At 38.2% G+C, this 18,657-nt stretch overlaps 1 protein-coding gene across 19 annotated transcripts in view; it reads left to right on the top strand.

The window, feature by feature from the left end:
• SOX5 (SRY-box transcription factor 5) overlaps window positions 1–18,657 on the top strand; it is a 1,156,954-nt gene that overhangs the window by 1,096,762 nt on the left and 41,535 nt on the right. For all 19 annotated transcript variants that reach the window (XM_045165614.1, XM_045165607.1, XM_045165602.1 and 16 more), the window contains 2 exons: window positions 4,929–5,106; window positions 18,190–18,335. In XM_045165614.1, the coding sequence (XP_045021549.1) occupies window positions 4,929–5,106; window positions 18,190–18,335 (324 nt within the window). The remainder of the gene's footprint in view (window positions 1–4,928; window positions 5,107–18,189; window positions 18,336–18,657) is intronic.

The raw sequence follows: 18,657 nt of genomic DNA, 5'->3' as shown, positions 1-18,657 counted from the left end.
TATACATGAACACTTGGTATTTTTCACAAAGAATAGACTAATGTAACAAGTCTTTAGTATTACTGAGGGAAAGTTTTGGTGCTATATGGTGTAGTGAACAGAGAAGCATTTAAAAAATCACCAAAACAAGTTAACAACTTGTGCTTCAACTTTTAAACTATATATATATAAAGTCCCAAATGTGTGTGTTAGTTCATTTTATTGCATGTATACTGAACTTTATGTGGTTTATTATGTGATAGAATTATATGGTTTAGGGCTGAATTCCAGAAATTATATTTCATCAGCATCTCTTTAAGTTTAAATTTGTCATGTAAATGAAAAGGGTATTGTATGTTGAGTCCAAAAACCTGGGTTTCATTAGACCTTTCTGAGCCTTCATTTCCTTTCTGAACTTATTAATCACTTCACAGTATTAAAGATTAAATAAATGATTTGAAATATTTATAGTGAATTGCATAACTATGTAGAATATTACCTTTAGTTAGTTAAAATGTGCTTACCTTAGCTACACATTTAAAAGCTTAAATGCTTGCCTTATAATTTCATGTATAAGTTTAGAGCTATTCAACAGCAATATAGCTAATAGTTCTTCTTAACTATTACTTTGTGTATAAATGATAAAAGTATGAAATATGCTATTTCCAAAACTTTCAACTGGCAACCACATTCAACAGTTGGACAAGTATTAATAATTAAAAGGAACTTGCTTTCCTCATTGCGTGATGGTTTACTTTCATATAAATGCCATCTTTTCCAGTGCTTTCCTAACCTTCAAAATAACATTATTTCATATGTCAACTAATTATTTATAATATAAACATGTTTTATTTGTTAAGAATAGTGGTTAATCATGCTATGTTTTCATGTTTCTCCTAAATGATAAGATATCACAAATGAAAAACAACATAGAAAAGTCTTACTTTTGGCATTTATGGTGCATATTTGTAATTATGTGATTGCACATCGTAAATAGTCCACCTCCATTTTATAGTTGTGGTTTTAAAATTTTAATCTAGTCAAATAAAAAATAATAGAAAATGGAAAACTACTGTAATTTTTGTATTCTTCATGCATAGTGGGCATTTGATATAATAGCTCAGTAGTAAATTATTAAAAGAACCAAATTGGGAAATAATATCATACAATGGGTCAAAAATTATTTATGTAGTTACCAGTATAAGGATCAGGCTTGAGGATTCTTATATGCCATTAGCCTGGTCATACAATGAAGGAGAAGGAGAGGTAATTTTGAATGATGTATCTATCAACTTTGGAGCCGTCAACCTCTATTATGTCCTTGGGGCTTTGCACTTTTTGGTTTCAGACATCTGAGCTGCCTTGAATACAGGAAAATATTAAGATTTCAGCAGGTCTCTTGCTGTCATCAGTGCTTTTGGTAGTTTTTTTAGTATGAGCTTATAACACTTCTTAGTGCTTAAAGCTAAGTATATGACATTTCACCCCATCAGCATCCACGTCTGCATCATCTTCATGAACACCACTTCTCCCCAGTACACACACTCAGACTTGATTTCCCTTGGCCTCATAGATCTCTGTTGCCCCTCTGAGAATATGTTCCTTTCTTTGTGAACAATCAAGTGAAACAGCCATCTTTAATTTCTCCAAGTATCCCCTCAAGGGCTTCCCTTGTGGCTCAGCTGGTAAAGAATCTGCCTGCAATGCAGGAGACCTGGGTTCGATCTCTGGGTTGGGAAGATCCCCTGGAGAAGGGGAACGCTACCCACTGCAGTATTCTGGCCTGGAGAATTCTATGGACTGTATAGTTCATGGGGTCGCAAAGAGTTGGACACAGCTGAGTGACTTTCACTTTCACTTTCATCCCCTCAAAACTTTTGCAAGAGCTGTGGGGTGATGCTGCCAAAAGAGGTTTCAGGCTACCATGACAAAAGCCAGTAGTTTCATGCAGACACTAGCAAGCAGGTACAACTTTTATAAGGGGAAAAGTGCCTTCAGTATTTATAGGTGCATCATTGAAGCCACATCTTTTTATGTCTCCTGCCTTGACAGGCGGGTTCTTTACAATGGGCACCACCTGGAAAGCCCCAGTAAATAGTTGATAACACTCTGGTATGACAGGATTTTTAGGTTGAAAAACAGAGAGAAAATCTGAATTCTAATCAATAATGACCCATGGAATCTCAGCATCATTTAGTTTGTTATGCATATACATCTTTTCATTTCATATTGTTAGCTTACAATATGTTCTGATAACATTTTAAAGATTTGAGATACCATTATATATTTTTTATGTTACCCCCTTATATTGAGGAAGGTTTTTGGAGACTTTTGAAGCCTCATAAATAAAATTTTTAAATAATCTCCCTTTATAACTATGTAAGGTTCAGTTCAGTTCAGTTCAGTCGCTCAGTCGTGTCCAACTTTTTGCGACCCCATGAATCAAAGCACGCCGGGCCTCCCTGTCCATCACCAACTCCCAGAGTTCACCCAAACTCATGTCCATCAAGTCGATGATGCCATTTAGCCATCTCATCCTCTGTCGTCCCCTTCTCCTCCTGCCCCCAATCCCTCCCAGCATCAGGGTCTTTTCCAGTGAGTCAACTCTTTGCATGAGGTGGCCAGAGTATTGGAGTTTCAGCTTCAACATCAGTTCTTCCAATGAATACCCTGGACTGATCTCCTTTAGGATGGACTGGTTGGATCTCCTTGCAGTCCAAGGGACTCTCAAGAGTCTTCTCCAACACCTCGGTTCAAAAACATCAATTCTTCAGCACTCAGCTTTCTTCACAGTCGAACTCTTACATCCATACATGACCACTGGAAAAACCATAGCCTTGACTAGACGGACCTTTGTTGGCAAAGTAATGTCTCTGCTTTTCAATATACTATCTAGGTTGGTCATAACTTTCCTTCCAAAAAGTAAGCGTCTTTTAATTTCATGGCAATCACCATCTGCAGTGATTTTGGAGCCCAGAAAAATAAAGTCTGACACTGTTTCCACTGTTTCCCCATCTATTTCCTATGAAGTAATGGGACCAGATGCCATGATCTTCGTTTACTGAATGTTGAGCTTTAAGCCAAATTTTTCACTCTCAAATGGTTGTGTGCATCAGAATCACTTGGGAATGCTTGTTAAAACATAGGTTGCTGGCACCTATCTCCAGAGTTTCTAGAATAGAGAATCTGCCTTTCTAGCAAGTTCCCAGGTGGTGCTGATTTTACTAGTTCAGAGATCACATTTTGAGAAGTTTTCATCCACACTGGAGTATAGAGGAAAAAAGGCACAGTATTCTGGGGATCTGCCATCATGTATAAGGATTATGACTGACTCACTCACTAAATGTTGAAAGATCTGGGAATGATTTTTGCCCTGTAGTTTTTAAAATATTTTGCTCAAAATTATATATTGAACCAGTCATGGAATATTATACTGCCTTCCAAGATTCTATGAATTCATATAAATATGGTATCATGGTCAGTAATTTTTTATGCATCTATCTTGATCCTAGATTGCCACTTGAATTATCTCATGGATTTTCAAATAACTGTTATTTTCTCTGAAAAAGAAAGCAGAATTGAAAAAAAAGTTCAAGTATGATTTTCCCTAGCCTGTTCGAGTTTCTTAAGTGAAGCTAACCGTGGAATCGAATAACAGTAAATTGCTTTTAAAATATAAACTTGAAATATCATATCATGCCATTTTTGTAAAGTGATTTATTTTAATGTTTTGGGTAAATAGATACATATCAAATTTTGTACACATTAATTAATATGTTTCCATGTCACCAGATCACACCGTTTGATTCTAAATTGTTCTACTTTCTCTACTTTCAACAAGTTATCCTGTTACTAGTAGATATTTTATGTTCTTGACTCATGGAGATGAAACTAAGTGGCAACCAAATTTTTGTTCTACAATAATACATGGGTAAAATTGGAGATTATATGAATAGTAAAATACAAATGACACCATATTGCAATTTTAGAGCACAAAAAAGGAATAACTTTCTTACTTTGCAATGAAAGAATAGTAATATAATGTTAAGGTAATCTGATTCTTTTATATTGTGATGGACATTTTAGTGATAATTATACCCATAAATTTTATATTTGAACTTACAAAAAAGCTGATGTAGAAAGGTATAAAATAGAATATTTTATAGACTAAAATGTAAACTATGTACACTTGACCTATTCAAGCAGAGAACATGGAAGTCACCATACATGCCGAGCTGGCCACATGCTGATCTTCATACCACCATGTAATACACTGTAAGGAAAATCTGGATTTTTAAAAATGTAATGCTAAATGTTTAGAACAGTATTGCATATACATAAATAATATATGTTAATATAATGCTAATTATGTGTGTTTTCATTTTTAGATCAAACCCTAAAGTGTTTCTGTGAAACCTAGGAAAAAGGATTTTTTTTTTTTAAGAAAGAAAGTTTTCTTCTTTTTTTGTGTTTAATTTGGAGAAGAGTTCTAATCAGAGGTACACACCATTTAACTCCTCCATCATGGAGGCTCTAGGTACACTGACTAAGCAGCAGGATCCCAAGATGGCTGGGACTCCACACCTATTCTTTGCAGGTTGAAAAAAATCTACATTATAGTTTTATGCAAAGTATGCACTGTCTCTCAATAAAAGTGAATGGTACAAATAATATCTTTGTTAAGAGTATTTTTTACAGGTGGCATCAGTTACATGCTCTGGATAGTTGAGTGTACATGAACTTTCTCTTATACAAAAGGTTTTTCATAATATGTTGTTGAAAGTGCCATTGTTGACAGCTAACCAAACACTGTAATGTTCAAACCGAATGTTAAGATCACGGATTGGTAGAGTATTTGATGGGAAATGACAGGCATTATACCTATGTTTTTCTAGACATTTTTAATCAGACTTTCCTTATCACAGCTCATGTTCTGATGATCATTTCAGGATGAAGTGGCACAGCCACTGAACCTATCAGCTAAACCCAAGACCTCTGATGGCAAATCACCCACATCACCCACCTCTCCCCATATGCCAGCTCTGAGAATAAACAGTGGGGCAGGCCCCCTCAAAGCCTCTGTCCCAGCATCATTAGCTAGTCCTTCAGCCAGAGTTAGCACAATAGGTAAGTCCTGTTTCTTTTGTTCTTGTTGATTTGCTGTTTATGACGATTGAATGAAAGCATCTTTTAATGGCAGATCACGCATAGCCTCTACATGGATTTAGTTCCAGAGGAGAATTTCGATATGATGAACTTCACAGGTCTGTTTTAAACATGAAATTGAAATGTATAACTGAATTGCAAGTGCTAATGCTCCCCTGAAAATCTAATTGAATTGGTTATGTTTGTTGATATGACTGATGATCTTAAGTTTTGAAAAAGAGACCTAACTGGCTAATCACAGAGAGCCTTGGTTCCAGATTGTTGTTAGGTGACTTGCCTTTTCAGTGACTGAAATTTATTTCCATTTGTGTGATGTGTATGAAGTATATATAATGATGAAGTACATTGTGCCTGGATCATAGTCAGCCATTAGGATGTCAAGTTTTTGTTTTTGTTGTTTTTTTTCAGTTCCATATTTCTTGAGATTTACTTCACTACACCAAAATATTATAAAAAGTTGGTCATTTCATTTCTACATGATTGTCATTTCAGTAAACAAACACTGGAAAATGCTTCTATAAGCTTTTAAAAATTCCAGTCATTTTTATTTTAGTAACACATAAATTAGACTGTAAATACTTATTTCAAACCCACATTTATTAATGTTTACTATTTGCATGCAGTTATGTGGAGTCTATCACAGATCAGCCCTCAACGAGCCAGGGTCCAGTTAAGGTGGGGGGAGTTATTTGTCTTATAGTTTAAATCAACTGTTGCAAGTTCTGTTCTAGCACCCAGATAACAATCGTATAGTCAAAAAGATGAAAGTATTAGATTCTATTTGGGAAGGATCAAGAATAGACTAATTCAAATGGAGCCTTAAAAAAGATGTATCCCTAGGTATTTTATGCTGTAAGATAGAACCCAGAGTAAAATATCATATTTTTGAGAAATACACTGATTTGACTGGAATAGAGAATGAGTGTGTAGTGGAAATTGATCAGAGTTAAAACTGAAAGGGGTGGATGGAGTCTGATGGGATGCTATCCTAAGAAATTTTTTACTTTTTCTTCAGACAGCAATTTGATCAGAATTTTAAGAAGAGTATTGACAGCAAAGATTAGAATCAGGAAAGTCACTGTTTTAGTGGAGGACAAGAGTAAGTTATGCAAGCTAGAAATAAACAACGATAAAGCAAAGGAGAGAATAAGTTGAAGAGATATCATTAAAGACTAATTGATGTAACTTATCCACAGTAAAATGAATCTGGTGATGTTCAAGTTAGAGACAGAGAAGTTTGGGGTTTTGAATTACAATATAGAAAGGATAGTGCTTCCCCACCCCCTGAACTGTGAAAGAGAGGACCAGAGCAACATAGGTTGGGATAAGACAAAAATAAGTGTTGAATTTGAAACTTCAGGCATCACTTTAGGTAGAGAAGTTCAGGAGGATGTTCTTAATTAGTAAATCTGGTATGTGAAAGGGGTGCTAGAATTTTAGACATGGAAATTATTCCTTAATGAGGTTCTGGAAGCCATCAGAGCAAATAAGTTCACCAAAGAGTGTGTATGGTAAGAAAGGATGTGGGGTAAAAAGTCAGAGGTATTAAACACTGTGTATAGTTATCTCTTGTTGTTGTTTAGTCACTACGTTGTGTGTGACTCTTTTGTGACCCCATGGACTGTAGCCATACAGGCTTGTCTGTCCATGGGATTTTCCAGGCAAGCATACTGGAGTGGGTTACCATTATCCTCTCAGGGGATCTTCCCTACCCAGGGATCAAACTCACATCCCCTGCTTGGCAGGCAGATTCTATGCCACTGAGCCACCTGGGAAGCCCATAATTATCTCTTAGTGTGTAACAAACCAACTTAAATTTCACCAGCTTAAAAACAACCAACATTCATGACCTCGTAGCTTCTAATGGTCAGGATATGGAAACAGCTTAGCTGCTAGTTCTACCTTAGGGTCTTTCTTATGGTTTCAGTCAAGATGGAAGCCAGGGACCTGGACTTTATTGGGGATACAGGATCCTTTTCCAAGATGACTTACTCACATGGCTGTTGGCTGGAGACCTCAGTACTTTGCCATGTGGGTGTTTCTATAGAGCTGTTAATAGAATGACAACTAACTTTCTCCAGAGTGAGTGATCCAGGAAGGAGAGCAAAGAGAAAGCCACGATGCCTTTTATGATCTGGTCTCCAAAGTCACTCAGTCTGTTCTACTTTATTCTTTTCATTATAACAGAATCACTAAGTTCAGCCCAACTCTGAGAAAGGGGAATTAGGCCCCAACTCTAATCAGTATCAAAGTCTATCTTTGGACATATTTCTAAAGTACCACACTTTTTTTTTTTTTGCTTCCTTCATAGCTCAGTCAGTAAAGAATCTGCCTATAATGCAGGAGACCTGGGTTTGATCCCTGGGTTAGGAAGATCCTCTGGAGTAGGAAACAGGAACCCACTCCAGTATTCTTGCCGGGAGAATCCCATGGACAGAGGAGCCTGGCAGGCTACAGTCCATGGGGTTGCAAGAGTTGGACATAACTTAGCAACTAAACAACCACCAAACTTTTTTTTTTTAAGAGGGAAACTGATAAAGGACAAGTGAGCATCTTAGAATAAAGATGATGAGAAAGCAGTGACCTGCTTGTCTAGGACAAATTGAAATTTGAAAAAGGAGGGGGTTATTTGATGGTGTCACATTCTATAGAAGAATTAAAGAACATGAAGAAGAAAAGCCTTTGTTTACCTGGAACTCATGGACAGGTAGACTATAACAGAGAGGCTTTGTAGAATGGTTTAGGAGACTTCCAGTTACAAAGATTCGAAGCACATGAAGACAGAAAGTGCATTGGCTACATGAATCAGTCTTTTTGTAAGCTTGGTGTTGAGAGGTGATAATATTTTGAGAAGACTAAGTAGAGACAGGTCTTAGAATAGGAAATTATATGTGTTTATATATAAACAAAGATGAATTCGAGACATTTTTAGATATGAAAGACTCCATGGGTGATGACAGATCAAGAAGAAATGAGACAGCATTAGCTTTGGAAAGAAGAAATGCCCCTTTTTTCTTGAAGACTGAGGAAATGAGGGGAGAAAAGGGGTAAAGTTACAGAGAAATCGTGAGATGGACAGGAAGAAAGCTGAAGGAGAATATTTCCAGTGCTTCCATCTCCACAACGTTCGCTTCCAGATTATTTGCCAAGAGCAAGTCTGTCAGGGCCAGTGGGGCAGCCGTAGAAGAGAAACAAAGAAAATGGAGGTTTTCAGAATTTGAAAATGGTTTGGGGCGCATGTGTTCTTTTTATCATTATGCACCATTCTGTTATGATCTCTCAGTTACTCTGCTCAACATCCAAAGTAGACACCAAGATAAGATTTGCTTTCATGTCCAAAGCATGTAAAAGGAAAAATATTTTATTTGGCAAAAGGGATTCACTTCCATAATAGACATGAAAGCTCATAAATATGACACTGTTGGTGTATGAGATACTTTTGTAATAGCCCCAGAACTGGAGTCTTTAACTAAGGGAATAACTGATATATTTGCATTTTTTGTCATGTGAGGAGTTTTTATTTCAGCATTCTGAGGATTAAGTATGACAAAATATTTTAGAAAGGCAAGAATGTATTTAATGACATTTATCATCTGACTTTTTCCACTACTGAAACTTGTATTTTCTTTTCCTGAGAAGGCCCTTCACCACATACACATCCCTCACATTTTCTGAGGATTCGATGCCACTACAATTTACTTTTCTCTTTTCAACAAATGCAGATGTTGAAAGCTGAAACTATAATGAGTAATAATGTAGTGGGATAAAAGCTGTGAGCATTAATGGTGTTGTAAAGGTCACCCCTGAAAGAAAAATTAATGTGTTATGCCCTTAATAAGCCAGGGAAAACTGTGGATCGAAAGATAACTTAAGTTATCATTAATGACATGGGGCTCTTTGCTATATATCTATTAGCTACAAATAAAGAGTGTGAGTTTTTGAGGTTGGTGAGCAATATTACACTGCATTCTATAAGAATACTTTCGTATGATATGCAAATGATAGGCAGCACCATTGAAAGCTCCTTAAAAAGCATGAATACTTCAGAAGAATGATGGATAATTTTAGAATCTTTTGGCCAGATGTTATCTTTCCTTTACTGCCCTTTCCAACCTTTGCTGTGTATAACTTTCAACTTTTATCAAAGCATTTTAGTTTGTTTTCTCACTGTTTATTTTAAAATTATACATTTTTAACTAGGACTTCCTGGTGGCTCAGTGCCAGTGCAGGAGATGTGGGTTCGATCCCTGGGTCGGGAAGATCCTCTGGGGAAGGGAATGGCAACCCTCTCCCGTATTCTTGCCTGGAGAATCCCATAGACAGAGGAGCCTGGGGTCTGTATTCCATGGGGTCGCAAAAGAGTCAGACACAACAGAGCGACTAAACAACAGCAACAAATATCCCTGTCATCTAGTCAGAAATTGTTATTTTCCAGGTAAGGAACCACAGCTGAAAGAGGCTAAGCGTTTACCCAGGGATTCTGAGTAAGTCCCTATCACAGTGAGGACAGTCCTGTGATTCTGTAGTTCTTAGCACTATTGGAATTGTAAGGAAACAAATGCACGTGCCCACCTGGTAACTTACTCAAACCTCACAGCCAGCGGAGGTGGAGACCTTACAGTCATGGTCTCTGGGTTGCGTGCTGTCTTTTTTCGTTGTTACCTGTTGGCAGCCTCTCTGCCTCAGATGTTCTTCTCAGTCTTCTATTTATCCTTTCCCTCATTCATCCCATAAGTGGGTATTGAATATTGTCTCTGTGCCATACATTTTGCTGAGTATGGAGGATAAGCAGATGAAAGTCTCAAACTAAGGATTTAGATATCTAGAGTCTTTGTTCCATCATGTCTTCAGAAGATATTGGAACATATTATTCTTGCCTTTCATTCCTCAGAGGCATTAACGCATGAAATGTAAAACTTTACTGACCAAATATAGGAGACACACATTGATTCAGTAAAATGAAGGGCAATATTTTTAAGTCCAGTAATGTGATATTTATCTCTACAACTTGCTAATTTAAAATACAATGATGCGAATAAGCATCTTACCTGTAAATTTCATTAGTTTACATTTTTAATGAGAAAAAGCTTCTGTGAAGGTAGGTTATTGAACAAGAACACTGTAATCATTTCTTAGAAAGCCACTAGACTATCAAGAAGTTAAGGATATTATTCAGCATCTAACAATTAATATTTCCATAGCACTTTACAGTTTAATTTCACATTTATTATCTAATTCTCACAAATTTTAATAGATGAAGAAATGGCTGCATATCAGGGTACCAAAAATTTGATGTTGATAAGTGACCTCAGAAAACAGAAAAAACAATATTTTTTGAATATTACTTGAAACACATGTTCCCTTACTTTTACTACAGCCAATAAGTTCTACATAAAATAATTAAATGCAGTAAATAGGAGTTTGTATCACCTGATAGTACACTTTAAAGCCATGGATTTTAAGAAACCTGTGTCATGAGGTTCAGGCTCCCATTTATATGATGAAGCAGATCATCAGTGAACTTGGAATTACAAAGGAAGATACTTTCAACTTAGAAATATGCATTTATTCCTTCAACAGACTCTACCATGGGCTAAAGGAATAAAAGGCTGAAAGGAAAAAAAAATTGCCCTCAAATAACTCATAGATTCGCATGAAAGACAAACTTAGGAAAACAAGAGACAATGTGACAGTAAAAGCATCTCCAAGCTTTTGCAGGAGCCTGGAGATGAGAAGTACTAAGGTTGCCAAGGAGCATGTCTGGGGTATGTCAGGAAAATTCTTAAGAAGGCTTGACATTTGAGTAAATTCCCAAACACACCAGAAAACGCCTATTTCAGTTTAAGAGGAAAGCTCGGGAGACAGAGGAGGGGGTGAAGAGGAAGGCTTGTCCTTGGAACAGGAAATAGTTCCGTGCAGCTTAAGCACAGAGCTCTTGAGAAACCAGCAGGAAATGACGTGGGAAGGATAAGCAGGGTTGATATCATGAGACTATTAGGCCATTTTAAAGTGTTTGGAATTTATCCCAGAATGATGCTTTTGGGGGAACATTAAAGAGTTTCTTGTTCCAGGATATTTGGAATATGATACTGTTGTTATCTCTGGAAGATTCACAGTTGCATTAATGTATTCAAGATTTGGGGAATACATGCCACAGAGAAACCTTTTAAACTTTAATTTAGTATTTCCCTTACTCTTTTGAACATGAAATTATTTTTTCACAGAATATTCAGATTGTCAACTTAAGAAGTGCTCCTTTAAGCTCTGCGGTAGCAAAGTGAAAGTGAAAGTTGCTCAGTCATGTTCAATTCTTTGCAACCCCATGGGCTGTAGCCCACCGGGCTCCTCTATCTGTGGGGATTCTCCAGGCCAGGATACTGGACCGGGTAGCCTTTCCCTTCTCCAGCGTGTCTTCCCAACCCAGGGATCGAACCCAGGTCTCCCACACTGCCAGTGGATTCTTTACCATCTGAGTCACCAGGGAAGCCCAAGAATACTAGAGTGGGTAGCCTGTCCCTTCTCCAGCAGATCTTTCCAACCCAGGAATTGAACTGGGGTCTCCTGCATTGCAGGCAGATTCTTTAACAGCTGAGCTACCAGGAAAGCAAGAGTTGAGTTTTTAATTGGGTAAACTGAAGTGATTCAAATTTCCTTTTTTGGAAGATATTGGAATGCTTCAGCTGGAAGCAGAGTAGGAGAGAGATTCAAGGGGTGTATGCTTAAAGAGGGAAACCAGTTAAGAGGTAAAAACATTAGCCCAAGTGAGATAAGAGGTGGCTTCAGCGAAAGCAGGAGCCAGTAGGGATGGAGAAAAAGCACACTTGAGAGCTGAGGAGGAGGCATAACCCCAGACACTGGTTGTCTTGTGTTTTGTACATATGAACTGAAGGAGGTATCTTAGATGGCTCCCAAGTGACTGGATGCGCAACTGGAAAGGGACATGGAATGTAGGAAGAACAGAGTGAGGTGATAGGAAGATGATAAAGTCCATGCTAGACATGCTGCATGGACAGTCCAGTAGAGAAGCTTGGCAGACAGACCTGTATGGCTGGAAATCAGGAAAGGTTTGAGACAGGCAGTAGATACTTTACAGTCTTTGGGATCATCCCTTGAGTCTTAGGTGCTTCCTTAAGACTAATTACCATATATTGGTTTGGAAGGCTGTCACGAAAAATTACCATAAACTGGGTCTCACTATTTGGAAGCTAGAAGGAAATCCAGAGTCAGGGAATCAGCAGGCTTAGTTCCTCAGGAGGCACGGAGAAAAAATCTATTCTACTCCTCTCCCAGCTCTAGGGCTCCAAAACCACTGCAGGTGGTGACTGCAGCCATGAAATTAAAAGATGTTTGCTCCTTGGAAGAAAAACTATGGCAAACCTAGACAACATATTAAAAGCAGAGACATTAATTTGCCAACAAAGGTCCATCTAGTCAAAGTTATGTATTTTTCCAGTAGTCATGTATGGATGTAAGAGTTGGACCATGAAGAATGCTGAGCACCAAAGAATTTGATGCTTTTGAACTTGTCTTGGAGAAGACTCTTGAGAGTCCCTTGGACTGCAAGGAGATCAAACCAGTCAATCCTAAAGGAAGTCAGTCCTGAATATTCATTGGAAGGACTGATGCTGAAGCTGAAGCTCCAATACTTTGGCTACCTGATGTGAAGAGTTGATTCATTGGAAAAGACCCTAACACTGGGAAAGATTGAAGGCAGGAGGAGAAGGGGTCAACAGAGGACAAGATGGTTGGATGGCATCACAGATTCAATGGACATGAGTTTGAGCAAACTCTGGGAGATGGTGAAGGACAGGGAAGCCTGGCTTGCTGCAGTCCATGGGGTCACAAAGAGTCAAACACCACTGAGCAACTGAACAACAACCCAGCTCCTAGAGGCCTCAACAGCCCTTGGCGTTCCTTGACTTATAGATACATAGCTCCAGTGTCTGCCTCCATGCTCCTGTAACCTCCTTCCCTGAGTCTGTATGTCAAATCTTTCCCTCCTTTCCCTTAGAAGAACACAAATCATTGAATTTAAGGCCCATCATAAATCCAGCGTGATCTCACTTCAAGATCCTTAATTTACACATCTGCAGAGACTCAATTTCCAGATAAGGATGCCATTCACCAATACCAGGGGTTAGGACACAGACTATCTTTTTGAGAGACACAATTCAATCCATTACAAGTGGTTTGCTGTTTTTCCTTCTACCTTTTAACAGGCTCTTCCCTTGTGGAACAGCCATTCATTCACTCTTTCTGTTTAGATTTTATCCCCTCTAGATTGGACTTTCCAGTTAGTCCCTCCTTTTGGCCCCTTAAAATATATAATGTATGTGTATACACTCAGTCATGTCCAACTCTTTGCGACCCCATGGATTGTAGCCTGCCAGGATCCTCTGTCCATGGAATTCTCTAAGCAAGAATACTGGAGTGGGTAGCCATTTACTCTTCCAGGGGATCTTCCTAACCCAGGGATCAAACCCAGGTCCCCTGTATTGCAGGAGGTTTCTTTACCGCTGAGCCACCAGGGAAGCCCCAAAAATATATAATAGGTACCTTTTTAATTTTGAGAATTTCGTTGGTGGTTGTGGTTAAGAAGGAACTCCAAGGTATGAAAAATCAAACTGTTGTAAGTGTAACACGGTCACAGACTCTCACACCTTTTCTTACATTAATGATTCCTAACCTGCATTTCCCAAATGTCATTTGAGGTGCTACCTGGAAGCCATATTGGTCTTTGCCCTCCCATTTTCCTCATAAGAAGCTTACCAAACCTCTCCTAAACACTTACCCTTCCTTCTGATCCTGTCTTGAGATGCACTTACTGCTCAAGTATATAATGAAGGCAGAATAAAATGTATCAAGTGATCATTTGGGGTCTCTTGAACTCTAATGGGTGACTCCATATCTCACTGAACCTCGGTACCAACAACAAAGGATATCACCTCACAGATTTTATCATAGTGGTCAAAGCTGTGCAACAGGACTGCTAAGGATGAGCATATAGGGAAAAATGAGAGAGGAAAAAAATACAAGAACATTTTTCTCCTGCCTCCTCAGGTGTACCAAATGTTATCTACTCCTTCACGTGTTATTTCATTTGATTCCTCCGTTAGCCTTATGTTCATTTTCAGTTGAGAGAAATGGAAACTCAGTGAAATTAAGTGTTATAATTTGGCAAATATCACACTTCCAAGAAGTAGAAACCTGGATCCATGTGAATCCAATGCCCAAGTTTTACCTGTTTCACTATGCCATTCTGTAACTTAACTGACAGTTACTGAATAACTTTCATGGACCATTTATTTATGCTAATAGACCATATTAACTCATTTAATCTTCACAAAGCCATATTATCTAGTGAGGTCATTCCATTTAACCAGTAAGGCCACTGAGACTTAGAAAGGTAAAACAATGTGTATACTTCATTGTAGCAAGTAAGTAGTACGGTTCAGTTTTATCCAACTCCAAAGCACAAATTATATTCTGGTGATTGAAATCCTGGACCAAATTTAAGGAGCAGATGAAGAAAGATCTCAGTCAAGGATATGAGGATGGAGTAATTGAGATGAGGATCCAGTGCTGTGATGAGAAACAGGGAAGGAAAGAGTTTCAGTAACAAGGGGATTGCCAGTGCTGTTTCTGCCATGAATGGAAGGTGTCCCTTGGGTTTGGCGTCTGAAAGAGCAAGGGCAGTGGAAACAAGAGTATAGTGAGATCGCGAAGGGAGGTAGGAATGAGAGAATATGCTATGAATCTTGAGAAATTTGGTTTGGAGGGTAAAGAAACAGGATTGGAAAGAGAGGGCAACACAAAATTGAGAAAATTTATTTGCTTGTTTCAGAAGGAGAGTCTTAGGTACTTTCAAGTGGAGCTGGTAGCAATAGTAGAGAAGTCGAAGTGGATGATGGAAATGTGAAAGAGAATAACCAGTAGAGAGTTATAGAAATCTAAAGTGTGAGTTTAGGGGATTTGCCTTGATTTTTCATTGAAACAGAAAGAGGCAATGGGTACAATTGGTGATAGATTTGAAGCTGGCCTGGGATAGGAGTCTGGGTGGGGCATGAAGGTGAGAGTTCAGCCTTATTGGTCTTCCAGAGTTAGAGATGAGGTCTTTTACTGAGAGAAGAAACCAGCAAGACTGGGAAGTACGTGACTGTGATGAGAACAAAAGATAAAGAATCAGCAAACAATCCTGTTATGATTCAACTCTGTAATATATAAACAACTTTTTGGTTTAACACAGCAGATACACATTAGAATTTCATGTAGCATTTTAACTAAAGCTCAAGTCTCTGAAAGCAAGAATATTTCTTTTAAAGTGATCACCTATATCTACCTGCACACCCATGCACACCTCACACTGGCAATAGCCATTGCAGAACATATGTATATGTTTATCAGTTATGCACCCCCAAAATAATTTTCATCCTTTCTGCATATATATTAATAATTTCTCCTGCACAGTGTTATCTTGGCAGTGCCTAAAAAGCATAAAGAATTCATACTTTGACTCAGTGCCATGTCCCGAACCATTTCCAATACATTTGTGCTCTGGAGAAGCTAAATGGATTACAAAAATGCTTGGTACCCTGGTATCAAGCCATGCATAAACAGAAGTAAAGTGTTGGTCGCTCAGTCGCGTCTGACTCTCTGTGACCCAATAAACTGTAGCCTACTAGGCTCTTCTGTCTATGAAATTCTCCAGGCTAGAATTCTGGAGTGAGTTGCCATTCCCTTTCCATGGGGATCTTTGCAACCCAGAGATCGATCTCAGGTCTCCAGCATTGCAGGCAGATTCTTTACCATCTGAGCCAGGGTTTAGAGAATAGGGAAATCAGGCTGACCTTCTTAAGATCTTTTGCTAAAACTAACATATTCCAAAAACATCCCTGTCACATAAGAGCAGCTTTTCATTCTTGAGTAGTGTTTGTGAACACAATGAGTTAGAGATAATATTTAAGTATCAAGTCAGGGTGCTGAGGATGCTAGAAGGTTAAAAACGACCATAAGTTAAAGTACATGTTAACCCTAAAGGTTAATCTGACCTAGATCTAACTAGTTGTTTTTTATTCATATTGTATTTGTAATGAGCAAGGATGTGTTGTTTTTTTGAATACGTTCCAATAAATTGAGCTCAGAAAAGCAAAATAGATAGTATCTCAAGGCTCCCCTTTCTGTTGCCTACCCTGGAACTTCTCTTTCTGCCTCAAGATCAGAGGACAATGCTCAGTCTGTACATAATAAAGGGAAAAAGACATGCCACATTTAGAAGCCTTCCAGCACCAAAGCACTGTGCTAATCTGACATCAGCTTCTTCAATAGAAATGTTTAAGCAGCACGAAAGTATTCTAGGTTTTTTTGGCAATCAGCAGATCAGATAGAAGAGTCTAGTAATATAACGAGGATGTGTAATCTGACATGATTAGACAAGGCTCTTTAGTACCAGAACATTCATAATTGAGACAAAGAAAGAGTATTAATAACACTTTCCTAACACGGCAGTTAGCCATTTTATATTTCCTTTCTTTAATCTTAGTGTTTTTCAACAAATCAGGGGATTTAATAGCGTGTTTTGGCAGATTAGAGGATTTATGGCCCAGATGTTTTTTGTTCTAAAAATGGATTAGGGTGTAAAGTTTGCTGGAATCCATGGAACATGTTGAGGCAAGCCGGTCATTTTATGTGTGATTAGTGCCTGCCTTCTGTCTCACAGTCCCTCCATCTGTCACAATTCACCAATGGATCTGGTTAGATTTAGCCTCATGTCACAAACAAGTCCCTTTTCTGGGCAATTTCATATTATAGATTCAGTTTATGCCATTTTATGCCCTAGTTAAAAGATAGGGACAGTGAAAGATGATATATTAGCTGTCCTTTCAATATTTGCAAAATGATCCCTTTCCCTCACTATTCTCCCCTAAAATCGTGCAGATTATCAGCATAGTGTGCATCAAATTAAATGACCAGTGTTAAAATAAAAATTAAAATTAGCCTTTGTCCTTACACCTGTTATTCTTTAAAAGACATAGCTTGGCTTTTTTTTTTTTTTTTTACTGTGGATTGTGGAGTTGCAGACATAAGTTGGTCATTTGACCATCCTATTAAGAGTGTGAATTAAGTGTGATTATAGTTACCCAGTAGCCACCATTTCTTATCCAACAATTACAGGTGCTCAGTTACATTTTGTGCTTGAAATTTAGCCTCTTCATCACCGCAAGTCTGTATCTGTCACAAGCCACTGCCATCTATGGTCTATTTCACCATGGATGGATGCAAGGGGGAGAATGTTCTTCTTCCAGAGTCAGTTAATAGTGATTTGTTCCTTCTGTATATGACAAACCTAATAGTGTCATCAGTTCAGTTCAGTCGCTCAGTCGTGTCTGACTCTTTGCGACCCCATGAATTGCAGCACGCCAGGCCTCCCTGTCCATCACCATCTTCCAGAGTTGACACAAACCCACGTCCATCGAGTCGGTGATGCCATCCAGCCATCTCATCCTCTGTCTTCCCCTTTTCCTCCTGCCCCCAATCCCTCCCAGCATCAGAGTCTTTTCCAGTGAGTCAATTCTTCACATGAGGTGGTCATACTCAAACTCTAAATTGACATTTCTAATACTATGAGAGTATCAGTAAATAACAGTGATAATTATCAATACTTGTATTCTCTGGTAACATTCAAATGATCCTCAAAGGGAAAAAAAATTAAAGATAGGTTGTATTTTTGCACTACAAGATACTCAGGTGACTAAAAAAGTTGATTTAAAGATTATGTTTTAAACATCTTTTCAAACATGTGAAACCAGCTGTATTTCACTTAAATATTACGTTTTGGTAACAGATGTTTGGCACCATGTTGATGTAATTGTGTGAATCAGTCATCATCAATTATTCATTCATTCATTCATCTCAGACTGATTCCATTGAAAAATTAGTATATGCCAGACACTAGCCACTCCCAAAAAAGAAGTGATTTTTATGGTGGAAGGTTAACCCATCTATACATTTGTGCAAAACATATCCTTCGTTCTGTTACATCTTCAGGTTATTTAAATGACCATGATGCTGTCACCAAGGCAATCCAAGAAGCTCGGCAGATGAAGGAGCAGCTCCGGCGGGAACAGCAGGTGCTTGACGGGAAGGTGGCTGTTGTGAATAGTCTAGGTCTCAATAACTGCCGGACAGAAAAGGTGAGTTCCTAAAATAATGGTTGGCTTTCCAAAAATACTTAAATTGCTTGAATGTCTTCTTTATCTTTTTCTTTTCTCACCATCCTCAGAATGACTATTCTCCCTCCCTCTTTCCCTTGATCGGTTCAGAATTCTTCATGCCCATCCTAATCAAAACCATCTGGAAATGAGAAGGGTTATAATTCTCTTCTATCCATCTGAACCTTATTGACAATTACTATACCCTCTTCTGCCATCACTTTGTATTAAAATAGAGTGGCATTTGAAATATCTGGGTCTAAGTGAAAGTTTTGCTTTACAGAGATGCTCAACTTGTATTTGG

Source organism: Bubalus bubalis, chromosome 4 (genome assembly GCF_019923935.1).
Source record: "Bubalus bubalis isolate 160015118507 breed Murrah chromosome 4, NDDB_SH_1, whole genome shotgun sequence".
NCBI lineage: Eukaryota > Metazoa > Chordata > Mammalia > Artiodactyla > Bovidae > Bubalus > Bubalus bubalis.
This window is presented reverse-complemented; position numbering and strand designations above follow the sequence as displayed.